This window comes from Hypomesus nipponensis, chromosome 22, assembly GCF_054491055.1.
Source record: "Hypomesus nipponensis isolate SF chromosome 22, ASM5449105v1, whole genome shotgun sequence".
NCBI classification, from domain to species: domain Eukaryota; kingdom Metazoa; phylum Chordata; class Actinopteri; order Osmeriformes; family Osmeridae; genus Hypomesus; species Hypomesus nipponensis.
Window position 1 is genome coordinate 3,544,166 of NC_140382.1, and position 13,531 is coordinate 3,557,696.

Sequence of the window (13,531 nt, forward strand, 5' to 3'; positions counted from 1 at the left end):
ATGTAGTTACATTTTAAACGTTCCCCCTGCGCAATGAAGATGTCAGTTATGTAGTCGGTGCCTTTGCCGATTACCGTGTTTAATTTCGTACAAATGAACGGTCTGCAATTTATCTTTTCATGTTCTACGAAGAGGATAATCAGAAACAATATGGCGAGTTACCTCTGTTAATCAAATTATTTCACTTTCAGATATATTAGACTAGCTAACATGATTGTTCGTTGAGTAGAAAGAAACAATTAACCCGGTAAAATATATGTTGGCTATACCTATTCATGTGTATACATTTTATTCTCTGCAGATACGCATCAACTTAAAACGAACGTTCATACTGAGTAGACTGCCTCTCAAATGTTCCAAAGGTAAAGTGGACAATGGTTAATTTGACATGCTGCCAAAATGTTGCTGATGATGAGACAACTGCGCACTTGTATTTCTCAGCGTGAGAAGGTCTTGCGTGTGGTTGAATTGATTACAATTATGCAATTATTTGAGAGCCCTGTGCTATGTACATGTTACCGTGTTGCATAATTCCGTTGCTTTGTCACTGTTCCGGTCTCAATATTTAGGACAACTGATTCATGCAGGGCGACAGTCAAGCTCTACAGCTGCAAGTGCAGAGAAAGGAGAGGACTTCTTCTTCAAATGGTTCTTGCTTCTCATCCCTGCGACCACGTTTGGGCTGGGGACGTGGCAGGTCTGATCCCTTACCTTTTGAAGTACCTTCAGTCAACATAAGAGTAATCCTCACAGATGTTCAAAGATCAATGATGCAATTTCTAAAATCATCTAGGTTAGACGGCGACAGTGGAAATTGCAGATGATAGCAGATTTGAAAAGCCTTACCTCAGCTGAGCCCATCCCACTTCCCATTGAGTAAGTCTCAGCCTACAACATTATACTTTCTCTCCCTGTGCATGTTTGATTATGCCTGACCATCTGTTGTTTATCCCTCACTGTGTCTGCCACCAGTCCTCTGGAGTTGAAGGACTTGGAGTACCGCAGGGTAAAAGTGAGAGGTCGCTACAACCACTCCCAGGAGATGTATATTCTACCACGTTCTCCTGTCGACCCCGAGAAAGAGGCCAGGGAAGCAGGCACCCTGTCATCCAGTGGGGAGACTGGAGCCAATGTCATTACCCCATTCTACTGCACTGACCTAGGGTAGGAATTAAGTTATAACCACACATATGTACATTCATTATTTGTTTGATTTTCTCATGACTTATGTAGTTAGTTACTTGGTTGTTACTTGTTGACACATTTAGGGCCATCTTCACTCCTATCTTACCCTAACCTCATTAATAAAACAGTTTTGTATTGCTGTTTATATCCATTGTCAGGGTCGCCGGCAGGAAGTTTGGGCCCCATTTAATTTATTAATTCTTTTTTCATTTATATCAGTTTTTCAATGTTTTGGGGCCCATCAGTCAGGAGCCCTTGGAATGGTCCTAACTTGTCCCCCCTATACGGCACCCCTGTCTATTGTGTGAGTGGATTCATTTTCTACGTTATTCAATCCAACAGGATCACAATCCTTGTCAACAGAGGATATGTACCGAGGAAAAAGATCAGACCTGAGACCAGGACAAAGGGACAGGTAAAAAAAAAACATTCTCGCCCAATCAATTCAACTATTCCTATACCTCTGCCAAATCCAGTATGTTGCATCCTATGTTGTGGGACGGTATTTTGGACCATCCCAACCCCGTCGGCCCACCGGGGATTTCCCCGGTATCCCCAATGGCCAGTCCGCCCCTGCATGTTAATGGCTGACTTGTATGGACTTTCACTTTACTCTCCAGGTGAATGATGAGGTGGAGGTGGTGGGAGTGGTGAGGTTGACAGAACCCCGTAAGCCCTTTGTGCCTCAAAATAATGTGGAGCGGAACAGCTGGCACTACCGGGACCTGGAGGCCATGTCTTCAGTCACGGGTGCAGAACCCATCTTCATTGATTCTGACCTGGGTAGGTCTGGCTTTGTTACCAACAAGTCATTGATGTCAATTTAATATTTGATTGCAATATATTGGTTGTATAACCAATGGGCAACTGAGCATGTTATATCAGAGATGTGTACTCTTTCAGCCAGTACCATTCCTGGGGGCCCAATAGGAGGACAGACAAGAGTCACGCTGAGGAATGAACACATGCAGTACATCATGACATGGTACAGGATTCATTAATGTGCTTAGTTGAAAATGAACAATTTCCTTCAGCTAGAAGCAAATTGAATGCAAGTCTAAGTATTTAAATTTAACAACTTAAGTTTGGATAGACATGTACCTAAAGTCTGTGACATTAAGTCCTTTTGTAATGGTTGTCTTTTCTCCTTTCCAGGTATGGCCTTTGTACAGCTACCTCTTACATGTGGTACATGAAGTTCATCAAAAAGATTAAGTTATAAACGCCCAATCTGGCCCATGTTTGAGTACGTCAAGACTCCATCGATCAACTCTGATCCTCACACCTCCTCAAGCAGTTGGTTTTATGTGAGAAGTTGTGAAATACTGTCAATAAATGTATTGAGAACCACAACTTGTTTAGCTTGAATCCACACATTTCTCAGGCTCTTACCATAATGATACATTATTAAATCACATTTTAATGCCTCCACTGAAATTAACCATAGCTAACCGATTTGTCAGAACTCTAAAGATTTGATTCCATTTAAAAAAAAATCACATTTGTGTAATTAATTCAACCTTGAAACGTTACACCTTTAATAAAAGACGGCGCTAATTTTTCTTGGGGGACATTAATTTTAATATCAAACAGTTTATCCGAGCTTGGTGGCCAGCTCCTTGGCCTTTGCCTTCTCCAGCTTTGTGATGCGAGCGGTGGACTTGGGGCCCATGATGCCACCTCCCCAGTGACGACGGATCTGGAGGAGATAGTCAGTTAGTTGCATATCAATGCAAACTGTACATTACACTTTATATAAAGGTTAACCAATGTAGTCATCTCTAACTTTGCAATGTCAATGACAGTGAAATGTTGAGAATTTAAACTCCAACCGACTATCTACCATCATGAAGGCCTAGTCGCAAGATCTTAACACTCACCTCCTCATATCTGTCATTGTAGTTTGTCTTAATGGCTTCAACAAGCTTGGCAAGTGCACCTTTGTCCTCACTAAAATAGAAAAATATTAGGTTTATGATCACTACTGACACAACCGTGACTGAAGGGAAGTATTTTCATCTTTGGCTCAGGGTTAAAAAGCTCATGGAACCACATGGTTTGTTCAGGTGAAGAAATTCAAACATCATAGCCAAAGTGTTGACGATACATTCCCATCTAGATCAGCAACCAAGAATCGACATTACCCTGATAACAGCTCAGATTTTCAGAATCCAAAATATGTAATGTCATTTTTCACTTACGGATTTGTCTGTGTAAAGGCGACTGAAGTGCAGGTCTTTCTGTGCACCAGTCTTCCCAGCCTGGCCTTGCCCTTCACAATGCAGTATGGAACACCCATCTTGCGGCACAGGGCTGGCAGGAACACCACCAGCTACAGAGAAGGGCAAAAATGGCATCAAATACCAAATCTGTCCATCCAGGGACAAATTAAACCTTAATTCCCATGGTCTTTGCTCAGGGTTAAAAAGCTCGTGTTTTAATCCACATAGAGAATTCAGGTGAAGAAATTCAGACATCATTGCAAATGACCATATTTTACAAGCAACAAAATTTGGTTCAGTGCACTACCTCGATAGGGTCCACATCGTGAGCGATGACGACCAGTTGAGCCTTCTTGTTCTCCACCAGAGTTGTAACTGTGTTCACACCTTTGGGACAAAACACAAGCCCAATTACAACTGCTCTATGTATTTTGATAACACTGTTCTATGCTGGTTGATGCTCAGGGTTAAAAAGCTCTATTAAACTACATGCTTGGTTTCAGGTGAAGAAATTCAAGACATCATTGCATCAAAACCATGTTTTAATGAATTAATTTTAAAACCAGTCCTCCAGTTGATCAGCATGTAGCGTACCTGCGCGGAGTACAGGAGGCCTCTTGGTTGGGGTGTCTCCTTTGCCGGCAGCCTTCTGCTCAGCACGAGCCAGCAGCCTCTGCTTCTTCTCCTGCTTTGTCTCCGGCCTATACTTGTGGGCCAGCTTGAAAAGCTGTGTGGCTGGGAGGGAAGGGCATGATTGATAAATTATAATAATTTAAGAACTGATGGCAGTAGCAACCGTGTGAACAGCTACAAGAATATTCAGATTAAGTCAGGGTGTTAAGTCGGATGCATCAGTGATCTTGGTGGAAATGTCATCATTGCTTTAAGATAGCAAATATTCTTCACATCATCTGCAGACACCTGAAATTTGAGGCTGTGTAAACTCTACCTCACCCATGGTTCAACGTCTTACCTGTCTGACGGTCCAAAGCCTGCGTGAACTGGTTGATTGCAGGGGGAACCTTCAGGCGCTTGTACAGAATGGAACGCTGCCTCTGCAGGCGGATGTAGCGGGGCCATTTCACAAAGCGGGTCAAATCCCGTTTCGGCTGGACGTCCTGACCTGAACCACACAACATCAGGGAAAAGAGAACAAGCAGGCTGGGGAGTTTAGAATCCATCATCAATCTAGGGTGGAAACAACTGTATTTATGTGCATCAGCGATCTTGGTGGGAGCTGTCTGCATAATTATTAAGATAGCAAATATCAGTTTACATCATCTGCACAGTAATATTTCAAGTAGCAATACAAGTCCAGCACTTTTCCACTGCTTATTACCGGCTTGACCAGACCCTACATGACTTGCTTTTCAATTGAGCAAACCTGGCATTTTTTGCATCACCTCCATCCTTGTTCCAAGCAAGCTTAGGCATTATCAAAAGGTGACTTAAACACCATGCTACTGAGGAAACCTGCAACATCGGGAATTGTGCACAAACCCACCATCATTTAAACATGCAGGTTACTACAGCTGCCACAATTCTTTCACTGGACTACTCGGTTAAAAGGCAACCCGCAAAACCACACCATAGTGAATTGGCGGTGCAGACATTCTTCAGTTTGGTTGCCATCAAATGGATGCAGGGGAGTGTTTGTCCTTTTTTCAATTACATGGCAGTGTCATGTGGTATCAACATGACAACCAGCTACATTGAGGGCGATCTTTTCTGGTGTGGAAAACCATGGACCCGTTAACAAGTGAGTTTAGTCTAGCCGGTATCGTAGAAAAGTGTCTCCAAGTATTGAACTACACACATTTAAGATTACTCACCAATGCCATAGTTCTTGGGCCTCTTTTCAAAGAGGGGGTTGACTACCTTCTTAGCTTCGTGCTTCTTGGCCACTGAAGGGGCAGGTGCCACCTTCTTCCCCTTAGCCTTCTTTCCCTTAGGCTTTCAAAAGAACAAATTTAAGAGTTTTAAACTACGGCAACTTGTTTAAATGTGACAGGATTGAAGATTTACCTCAAGATCAAAAATGAAGCCGCATGTTGCCTAGAACCGATTCTAATCTAGGGTAGCCTCACATTTGCTTGCTTAACGCCGATAGCCAGCCGATCAAACTACTAGGCTACATTTCGCAATTCAGGGTCCATCACTTCATTATCATCCAATCGTTTTATTTACCATTAATCATACTTTAACAAAAATGACCTCTCACCCCTTGCTAATTTTCACCTAATTCATTCCACATGAAATGCGGGTATAAAACGGGCCTACATCGCTACACCAGTAAGCAAATCGGTTAGTCCGCTTCCACTAACATGCACCGTAGTCAAATTATATCCAAACCCCTTTACATTTGCAGATTGTAAGTAAGATCTACGATCAGCTACTAAATAACCGCTTCAAAACACTGCAAAGTAGGTTGAAATCTGTCCCGTAACACATTCTAACGTTTACTCTCGTGGGTCGTTTAACCGACAGCACTACGGCAATTTTTGAACAGGATTTCATATCAATCAATACATCATATAATACCATAATAACACGACGTTGGTATTTATATGATGTACAATTGGCAAATATAGCCCAAGTCGTGATTCAATGTCGTTACAACGAGATGTTTTAGGATGAAAACCTTATAGTTTTCTTCCCAGATAAAAAGTCCGCACACTCACCATGTTGGATCAGACAGAAAGGAAGGCCAATGGATTGTGGGTAATATAAGTACCGCGAGATTTTTAGTTCCTTGTACGTTTGCTCAAGCGCACAGATCTGGGATCCGCTCACGCAGTTACAAGTGTACTTGAAATTGCTCAAATAGAGCACACATAACCGACTCAGAGTCGGTATTCAGATGGTCCTCGGAACCTTACCTTTTATTATACGTCATCATCAGTCGACAACATTTTCGTTCCGTTTTACGAATATCTGCCAACGTTCTTCCAAAAATATGTAATAGCTGGTAAGTGAGGAGATTTGATCGCTGATTTATTGGTGCACAGGCAGTAGATGACCGTTGATTGACCGTTATGAGTTGCTGTAATACCTTTTTTTTTCAATAGGCCCGTGTTTGTTGACCAAAATCCAGCTTGTATTTAGCCCCAGTGTGATATACTCATAGAGTGCTTCTGATGTTTTTGTGGTACGGGTTAGGTTTTCTGCTTTCTTCTCTCCATCAACATGGCCGCTCAGAGAGTGCTCCCTCAAAGTAAAGAAACGCTTCTACAGAACTACAACAAAAGACTCAAGGATGATATCCGGTCCATTCTAGACAACTTTACAGAAATCATCAAAACTGCAAAGGTGTGTTTGGTAGTTTCTGAGTACTACAGTATCTGAAGACTGATTTTGAGTCAGCAGTTTTTCTCCTGGACCAATTTCAAGGACACACCTTCATTTCATGCAATGCACCAAAATACAAAATCCCTCCATATATGTCATAGATAGAAATATTCAAATGAACTTTCAAGTGATTTTGTATTACAGGTGGAGGATGAGACCCAGGTCTCTCGAGCTACCCAGGGGGAGCAAGACCACTATGAGATGCATGTCAGGGCAGCCAACATTGTAAGTCCATGTCAGACACTTTCTTGCACCCTCACACATCTATCTTGAGGAGTACTTGAATATGAATTGCATTTTTAGTATAGTATGTGCAGAGTGGTGTAAACCCTAAAATGGCCTAATCTTCCACATGGTTATCCCTCCCAAGTGATTGTGTGTATTCCTTTGCCACTGTTGTGGTAACAGGTGCGTGCGGGTGAGTCGCTGATGAAGCTGGTGTCCGACCTGAAGCAGTTCCTGATTCTGAATGACTTCCCATCAGTGAACGAGGCCATCAGCCTGCAGAACCAGCAACTGCGCTCACTGCAGGAAGAGTGCGATAAGAAGCTCACTTGCCTCCGCGACGAGATCGCTATCGACCTGTACGAGCTAGAGGAAGAATATTACTCCTCCAGGTACAAGTAGAAGGCTCACACCTCCACTTAGTTAGCCCCCACCCCGTGCCTACCAATTGCCCCACCCCACCCATTCTCCCTTATCACCACTCATCACACCACTGTGCCTTATTAGTTGTTTCCCACCATCTCATACTGTTTTCATATTTGGTTAGATGGCTGCACTTACAGTAGCTAAACATCCTATTGATCAGTAAATGTTGCAGATGTTGCATCAGTATGGTCAGTATTATCTATGGCCCTACTTATGTGTGAATTAAGTGCCTTGTTCTATATGACCTGATAAGGGAATTATCATGGGTGTTATTTCAGTCTATTTGGAAGGCAGGAAGTCCCTATGTGGTTATAAGGGGTTTCTCAAACATGTGGTAACAATGAAAGAACTGTATTATCAAAGCACTTTACAAAAAGGTATTGTGTTCATTTTAAGGACTTAGTTATTGTGCAGTTAATACTTTTATGCAGGACTCATGGATGTTAAGATCTAGACTGTACAGATTTGTGAAACTTCAAGCATAAGGGGAAGGTATCATATTCTACGGTACCTACCTATGACATACCAAAATTTGTAAAGATAAAACAAATTTATAAAGAACCAAAAAACATATAAAAATAATATAATCAAACATATATAGGACCATTATTGTTGATATGTATGTTTATTATTATCAACTGTGTATTCATAGGCTTCCTGATTATTTTTAGATTTGTGTTATTTATTTTCTATAGAAAGATGTATGACTATCAAACAAAGGAAGAAAGTTTCCTAGACCTTGCCTTTTGTAAACAGAATCTAGCATGTTGTATTTTTTTACATATGTCTTTATCCCACAAAGTGACACTATTTTTAACTGCAAACCATGTCCAGCATGCATGCACAGTTGCACACTTATTTACCATATATGGCCATATGTATCCCGTCTGTCAGCTATTTTCATAGGCGTATGCTCTATTTAGTCAAAAATAAAATAGAGACAAAATAATGAAGTAGTTTGTCTAATTTGTTTTATTGTCGAGATACCTGAAAGCCGTTTTTGAATGCTTCTTGGCCACACTAGGTATGGGACTCTTTTTTTTACAGAACCTGATTTTGCACCTTGCTCTTTCTCCTGTATCAGGCCCTCAAAATGCAAGTCATTATGCCTTAGAAATATGTATATTTTAATACATTTTACCTGATATCCTCCTTTTTGACCGTACTATATACAGTATAAACTGATACTGGCCATGTTAACCCTGCAGTATCATAGCACCAGATGTGATGCTCTGACAGTCTACATGCTTGCCCTTTCTCACTGCTAATCCTAACCCTGCATGTCACTCTTGCAGCTGTACCTGTGTATTTCAAGGGTAGCTTTATGTGTGTTTGGATGTACCAACCTGCTTGCTTCTCTGCTGTGCTGATTCTATGCCTCCCCTATTGTTTGTGTTCTGGAAAGTTACAGTCAGTGGGAAAGTACCGACCTGCCCCTGTGTGAGGCCTACCACCGCCGGGACAGTTGGGCCTCCCCAGGCATTGCCTCTGGTTCTGCCCAGGGGGCTGTGGAGGACGCTGAGGGACCAGACTCTCAGGAGGCCACGCCTAAGAACCACCTGAACGGGCATGGGACCAGCAACGCCGCTGCCACTGAGAAACCCTGATAAGATGAAGCTAAGACAGAGACTGTGCTACACAGAGAATCACAAGATGAGTTATGTCAGCTTAAAACTAGTCTCTATAATGTAGTCTCATAATAGGTAGGGTAGTGGAAATGTAGTCCCGCTCAGCAAGGTAAGCCTTGCACTAAGCATTGTCTCTGGAGCTGAGGCCAAATATAACAGGACAGGACCTGCAACTGCTCCCTGGGCATCTCCCCTGTGCAGTCTTCCTAGAGACATGGCCACAGATGCATACAACATGAGAACCCACCATATACCTCCAATTGAAATCAGTGCATAAGCTAACACTCAGAGGCAAGGCATCACGTTAACCGTTTAGACAAAAAACAAGAAATTCATCCTACTGCTGTTCAAATTCTTATAGCTACACTTTGTTTGCCATCTTCTCAATGTACAAGCACACTTTAAACAGTTTTTTAAAAATATATTAAAATGTTGGAATACATGAGTTTCTTCCATGGCAGCAGCAGCTTCATCCCAGACATTTCCTTTTTGTATATAAAAATGAGGATTGGACTGCATTTTATGTTCTTGGATTTATTTTGTGAATTTTTTGTAATACTTACGTTCTTATTTTTGAATAAATTACCATCATCAATGCAAGACAAATGTAATTAATCTCCCATAAATTTCTGACACAATTACAGAATGTAACACTGCAACATACAAGTGATATATATATATATGTATATATATATTTTATTGTAGACATTAAGGAATGAAATGTGATACATCATACCCTATCTTTAATTACCCTATCTTTAATTATTGAAGACTGATATACATAATCACATCGTAGGCAAAACTTTTTGGGGAAAACTTTTTGGAAATAAAACGATGGAAAATAAGTTACTATAGAAGATGCTCAAATGTGTCCTCAGTATCGACGATTCATCTTCTTGAACTTCTCGTAATGGTAATCATCAGTGGCCTTCTCATTGTTGGGTCGTTTGCGATAGTTGACTGGAGATGCAGCTGTGAAAATGTAGTTTAAAAAAGTGGTTTAAGTTTTGATTCCCTTGTTGGTTCAGCATTGGTAGATAATGGGATTCAAATGGAGTAAAATTGTATACATCTCGGGATAACAGAACGGAGCTCGGTACAGAACCACAGTTACTCCTATAGTATGCACGATGTGCATGTTTACATCCTCAGATATAATAAGTCTTATTCAAATGGCTTTATTCTGATTTGTATTTACTACTCGTGCATATTCAATGGTTTACTTCTTTTGTGTTTATTCAGAAACTGCAGAAAGTTACCTGAACACTGGAATTTTCTTTTGGGAAATTCAGTCTTCTCTTACCTTCTGGACCAGGTTTCTCTGTGTCTCCTACCCTCAACGGCCTGGCTTTGGGCTCTTCTCTGTGTCTGTGGTGTCTCTGGGGGGCATTCACATCCTCATGGTAGACTGAAAAATACATATTCCAACCAGTTAGTTAAGGTAGTATTGCATGGCTTTGAAAACCCACATGACCACATCCTAACCCTGACAACTTTCAGCAAGAGTTGTGAAAGATTTTGAGCTAAGTCCTGTTACTTATGTCCATATTCTGTCTGCAAACATGTAAAGAACATTGTGTGACAGATGAACACAGACAGAACTCACAGCGGTTGTGCTGTACGTAGTTGACGGCGATGTTGGTCGGTACAAATGATGTGCCATTGTCCTTCTTCTTGTTCCTCTGTTCTGCTAGTAATTTGGCCTTAGCTTCTTCTGTGTAAATGATGTTCTTTATCTTTGCACTGAAAGGGAATAACAGTAACAGTGCAGTATAAGGATGAGGCCTGCAAAATATACATTTTAAAAATGGAAAAATCTTCAGTTTCAGCAAAAAAGAGGAAAAGATGTTGACAAAGAACCTGTTCCAAATCAATTGACATCTTTATTGTAGATGTCACCTGGATATCCAGGCATTTTATTGGATATTCAGCTGCAGTAACTTGGAAATGCCGGTCATCTCATAGGATGTTTAGTTGAGGCTACTTACTCAATTCCCAGGTCCACCTCAGGAATTCCACTAAGCATCTGATTGGACAACATCTCCTCTGTCTTCTTGGCAGAGTTGACCCGGATGTTCTCTGGCAGCTCATACAAAAGGTCTTCAGCGTTTTTCACCTTCACCTTCTGTTCCTCTGCCTCCACCAGTCCTTTCTTCTTCTTCAGTTCTGTCTCAATGTATTTCATCCTTAGAAGTAGAATTATATTGTCAGAAATAAAGGAAGAATGAAAGAGGAAGACAGGAGGGAGAGTAGTGAGATTTAATACATTTGCAGTTTAAAACCATTTAAAAGGTGTTGTAGCAATGAAAGTTAACACATACATGTCAGCATCTTCATCTCTTCTGTTCGTTTCTGCAGAAAAAGAGGTACCCAAATTCAGGTCGGTCTCGTCCTCTGTCCTGAAAGTAGAAAATGTATTTGCATGTTAAACGTGACAAAACAAAAGCCTACACATATACAAACAAGAACTATGATATTATAACCAGAGAATGTCTAACAAGGGGAGAACTGTCACTCTCGGAAAACTTCCGGCTTCTTCCACGAGGTTCCATATGAGGGCGCTCACAGGCGAGTGCAGAATGAATGGAGGTCTATGGAGCTATACCCCTATATCTTTTCTCAAGATATATTTTTTTGTCTTGTAATTTGAATGTTGCATTCGAAAGGGGAGGCAAAGAAAATACACACTGCTGGGTGTTAGATTTAGCTTTTTTTTCTCAAAAAAGCCTTTGTGTGTCAATAACGTCATACAATCAGCATTCATTAGCAGAATGCTAGCGTGTTATGGGCAACAACGACTCACCCTGTAAGAAATCGAAAGGACTTAAGTACTCGTTCATTCAACTTTCGACCTATAATCCAAGTTGAACTTGCAATCAGGCGATAGAGACCAATTTAGCCGTCAAGCTCCATAGACTCCCCTTCATTTTGCACTCGCCCGCGATCACCCCTAGTGGAACTCAGGTGGAACTGCAACCAAATTCGGTACAATACGGAGTGAAGAGGCTCTCGTAGACGGGCTCTAGTGTGCAATCTTATTTTAGGCTAAAAAGAGAAAACGAGAAGCCATTGAATGGTATGCTTACATGTCTCTGTTCCTGTCTTTGACTTTCTTCATGTCAACAACACCTCCCGTCTTCAATTTGAAAGGGTCATCCTGTCAGAAGACGTACAGTTCATTGTTGAATTGCTTGAACAGGTTCTATTGAGAACTGAACTACAAACTGTGCCAATTACACAAAGGGGAATAGGTTGAAAGTAAATGGGTATGTTACGTCAATCGCAGCTTCCAGTGGTAGCTTCTCTCCCACCAACAAAGCGGCCACGCTAGACAACACAACAAAAACTAAATATGAATATAGGTGCAAGCAGCGAAGCGGGTTCCTCTGAAACATTGAACTGTGGAACAATTGACATGGACAATGTCTCAAAGTTTCCGAATGTTTTGACAAATGGGGAGGAAATGCCATAATGTTTTATTTATTTTATATTTGGCTGTGAACTGTAGCGCCACCTACGGTCGACTTTGTGGTGTGAGTATGAGTGGTATGTGGTATCAATGTGCATATTTAAGTAAGACTAGATGCAGAGAAGGGGAGAAGGAGAATTAATAAAATCATCAAAAACAATAGGTTCCCTCCTCACGGGGGAACCCTAAATAACTTGTTATTCACATCACAGTAAAAACTGTGATATACGTGTTCTAATGATAACTGCGCATCCTGCTAGCCGTTGTGCGACTCGTGGAGCCAAGAAGATTAACAGAACTGTAGATTACCTGACTCCGGTCTGTCTTTTCCGTAAACTTTGTAGCTCTTTGGCTTCGTCCAGTTTAGATCTGAGTACGGAAAATGCATTAGGCCTATTGATCATTTGACTAACATGGCCAACTTAACTAGACTAGCTACCCAAATGCTAGACTAGCTAGCTAGCCAAATGCTAAATAACAAAGCCAGCTAGCTAGCAAGCAAGACCAACAACACAAGTGTGTTATTGTGGCCTAGTTAACAATGTAAAGTAGCTACCTACCTAACTTCAGCAGTTATCTCGTCTTCCTCTTCTTCTGAAGAACTTTCTCTTTTCCTCCTGAAATTCTTACCCGACGGCATTCTTGTGTTGTAGTTTGCTAGCGAGATAGTTTAGTTGTATGTGCAAGTCTACTTGTACTGGTAGAGCAAGTAATTCCTAAGCCGACAATGTTATCGGAACATCTAAAAGGGTAGGATGGAGGGTGAGACTAGTGGGGAAATAATTTAACGACGGACCAGTTTGATTGTTGAAGCAGAGCCTGTTTAAGGAGAGCCTTGCCACTCCCTATTAAGCCCCATTGTACCGAATTTGGTTGCAGTTCCACCAGAGTTCCACTGGGAGTGATCGCCAGCGAGTGCATATTGAATGGGAGTCTATGGAGCTAAACGGCTAAATGTGTCTCTTTTGCCTGATTGTCGTTGAAGAATCTCCGATTTGATTGTAGTTTTTGCATGTTCAACATGGATT

At 41.4% G+C, this 13,531-nt stretch overlaps 4 protein-coding genes and 5 non-coding genes across 12 annotated transcripts; 2 read left to right on the top strand and 7 right to left on the bottom strand.

Moving 5' to 3' along the window:
- The first annotated feature begins 6 nt into the window (after positions 1-6).
- surf1 (SURF1 cytochrome c oxidase assembly factor) lies at positions 7-2,538 on the top strand. 2 transcript variants are annotated; one of them, XM_084686222.1, is made up of 9 exons: positions 7-153; positions 302-362; positions 570-697; positions 794-876; positions 973-1,164; positions 1,528-1,600; positions 1,806-1,968; positions 2,089-2,170; positions 2,341-2,538. In XM_084686222.1, exons 1-9 carry the CDS (start codon positions 94-96, stop codon positions 2,405-2,407), a joined length of 909 nt encoding a protein of 302 aa, XP_084542348.1. In that variant the 5' UTR covers positions 7-93; the 3' UTR covers positions 2,408-2,538. The 2 variants fall into 2 exon arrangements, with proteins under 2 accessions (XP_084542348.1, XP_084542349.1); XM_084686223.1 differs by having other exon boundaries at positions 588-697.
- A 204-nt stretch (positions 2,539-2,742) lies between these two features.
- On the bottom strand, positions 2,743-6,112 carry rpl7a (ribosomal protein L7a). The gene is made up of 8 exons (XM_084686225.1): positions 6,089-6,112; positions 5,240-5,360; positions 4,381-4,530; positions 4,002-4,142; positions 3,715-3,794; positions 3,387-3,517; positions 3,066-3,135; positions 2,743-2,884 (listed from the first exon to the last, which is right to left on the bottom strand). Exons 1-8 carry the CDS (start codon positions 6,089-6,091, stop codon positions 2,780-2,782), a joined length of 801 nt encoding a protein of 266 aa, XP_084542351.1. The 5' UTR covers positions 6,092-6,112; the 3' UTR covers positions 2,743-2,779.
- On the bottom strand, positions 3,207-3,277 carry LOC146236015 (small nucleolar RNA SNORD36). The gene has a single exon (XR_014741345.1). It is a non-coding gene; the product is annotated as a small nucleolar RNA SNORD36 (small nucleolar RNA).
- LOC146236016 (small nucleolar RNA SNORD36) lies at positions 3,596-3,670 on the bottom strand. The gene has a single exon (XR_014741052.1). It is a non-coding gene; the product is annotated as a small nucleolar RNA SNORD36 (small nucleolar RNA).
- Positions 3,864-3,937, bottom strand: LOC146236017 (small nucleolar RNA SNORD36). The gene has a single exon (XR_014741233.1). It is a non-coding gene; the product is annotated as a small nucleolar RNA SNORD36 (small nucleolar RNA).
- Positions 4,255-4,323, bottom strand: LOC146236018 (small nucleolar RNA SNORD24). Its single transcript, XR_014741143.1, has one exon. It is a non-coding gene; the product is annotated as a small nucleolar RNA SNORD24 (small nucleolar RNA).
- Positions 4,622-4,693, bottom strand: LOC146236019 (small nucleolar RNA SNORD24). Its single transcript, XR_014741144.1, has one exon. It is a non-coding gene; the product is annotated as a small nucleolar RNA SNORD24 (small nucleolar RNA).
- Positions 6,113-6,231: 119 nt separating the features above from the next.
- Positions 6,232-9,643, top strand: med22 (mediator complex subunit 22). 3 transcript variants are annotated; one of them, XM_084686228.1, is made up of 5 exons: positions 6,232-6,375; positions 6,567-6,716; positions 6,900-6,980; positions 7,164-7,372; positions 8,818-9,643. In XM_084686228.1, the coding sequence occupies exons 2-5, from the start codon at positions 6,594-6,596 to the stop codon at positions 9,011-9,013; spliced, it is 609 nt and encodes a 202-aa protein (XP_084542354.1). In that variant the 5' UTR covers positions 6,232-6,375; positions 6,567-6,593; the 3' UTR covers positions 9,014-9,643. The 3 variants fall into 3 exon arrangements, with proteins under 3 accessions (XP_084542354.1, XP_084542352.1, XP_084542353.1); XM_084686226.1 differs by having other exon boundaries at positions 6,234-6,375; positions 8,812-9,631; XM_084686227.1 differs by lacking the exon at positions 6,232-6,375 and adding an exon at positions 6,379-6,452 and having other exon boundaries at positions 8,812-9,636.
- Positions 9,644-9,695: 52 nt separating this feature from the next.
- c22h9orf78 (chromosome 22 C9orf78 homolog) lies at positions 9,696-13,335 on the bottom strand. Its single transcript, XM_084686224.1, has 9 exons — positions 13,064-13,335; positions 12,813-12,872; positions 12,310-12,361; positions 12,121-12,191; positions 11,356-11,433; positions 11,023-11,220; positions 10,641-10,777; positions 10,338-10,442; positions 9,696-10,006 (listed from the first exon to the last, which is right to left on the bottom strand). Exons 1-9 carry the CDS (start codon positions 13,141-13,143, stop codon positions 9,909-9,911), a joined length of 879 nt encoding a protein of 292 aa, XP_084542350.1. The 5' UTR covers positions 13,144-13,335; the 3' UTR covers positions 9,696-9,908.
- Positions 13,336-13,531: the final 196 nt, after the last annotated feature.

What these genes read in the sequence shown, in the direction of transcription:
- c22h9orf78 (XM_084686224.1), bottom strand. Translation starts at nt 13,143, where the DNA reads ATGCCGTCGGGTAAGAATTTCAGGAGGAAAAGAGAAAGTTCTTCAGAA. An exon ending in AAAGACAGGAACAGAGACAT is followed by an intron (nt 11,434 to 12,120) that starts GTAAGCATACCA and finishes TTCTACTTTCAG; the next exon opens with GACAGAGGACGAGACCGACC. An exon ending in GAGGTGGACCTGGGAATTGA is followed by an intron (nt 10,778 to 11,022) that starts GTAAGTAGCCTC and finishes ATTCCCTTTCAG; the next exon opens with TGCAAAGATAAAGAACATCA.
- rpl7a (XM_084686225.1), bottom strand. An exon ending in GCCCAAGAACTATGGCATTG is followed by an intron (nt 4,531 to 5,239) that starts GTGAGTAATCTT and finishes TGTGTGGTTCAG; the next exon opens with GTCAGGACGTCCAGCCGAAA. An exon ending in ACAATGACAGATATGAGGAG is followed by an intron (nt 2,885 to 3,065) that starts GTGAGTGTTAAG and finishes TATCTCCTCCAG; the next exon opens with ATCCGTCGTCACTGGGGAGG.
- med22 (XM_084686226.1), top strand. Translation starts at nt 6,594, where the DNA reads ATGGCCGCTCAGAGAGTGCTCCCTCAAAGTAAAGAAACGCTTCTACAG. An exon ending in ATGTCAGGGCAGCCAACATT is followed by an intron (nt 6,981 to 7,163) that starts GTAAGTCCATGT and finishes TTGTGGTAACAG; the next exon opens with GTGCGTGCGGGTGAGTCGCT. An exon ending in GAAGAATATTACTCCTCCAG is followed by an intron (nt 7,373 to 8,811) that starts GTACAAGTAGAA and finishes TGTTCTGGAAAG; the next exon opens with TTACAGTCAGTGGGAAAGTA.
- surf1 (XM_084686222.1), top strand. Translation starts at nt 94, where the DNA reads ATGAACGGTCTGCAATTTATCTTTTCATGTTCTACGAAGAGGATAATC. An exon ending in GGATAATCAGAAACAATATG is followed by an intron (nt 154 to 301) that starts GCGAGTTACCTC and finishes TATTCTCTGCAG; the next exon opens with ATACGCATCAACTTAAAACG. An exon ending in TTCTACTGCACTGACCTAGG is followed by an intron (nt 1,165 to 1,527) that starts GTAGGAATTAAG and finishes TCAATCCAACAG; the next exon opens with GATCACAATCCTTGTCAACA.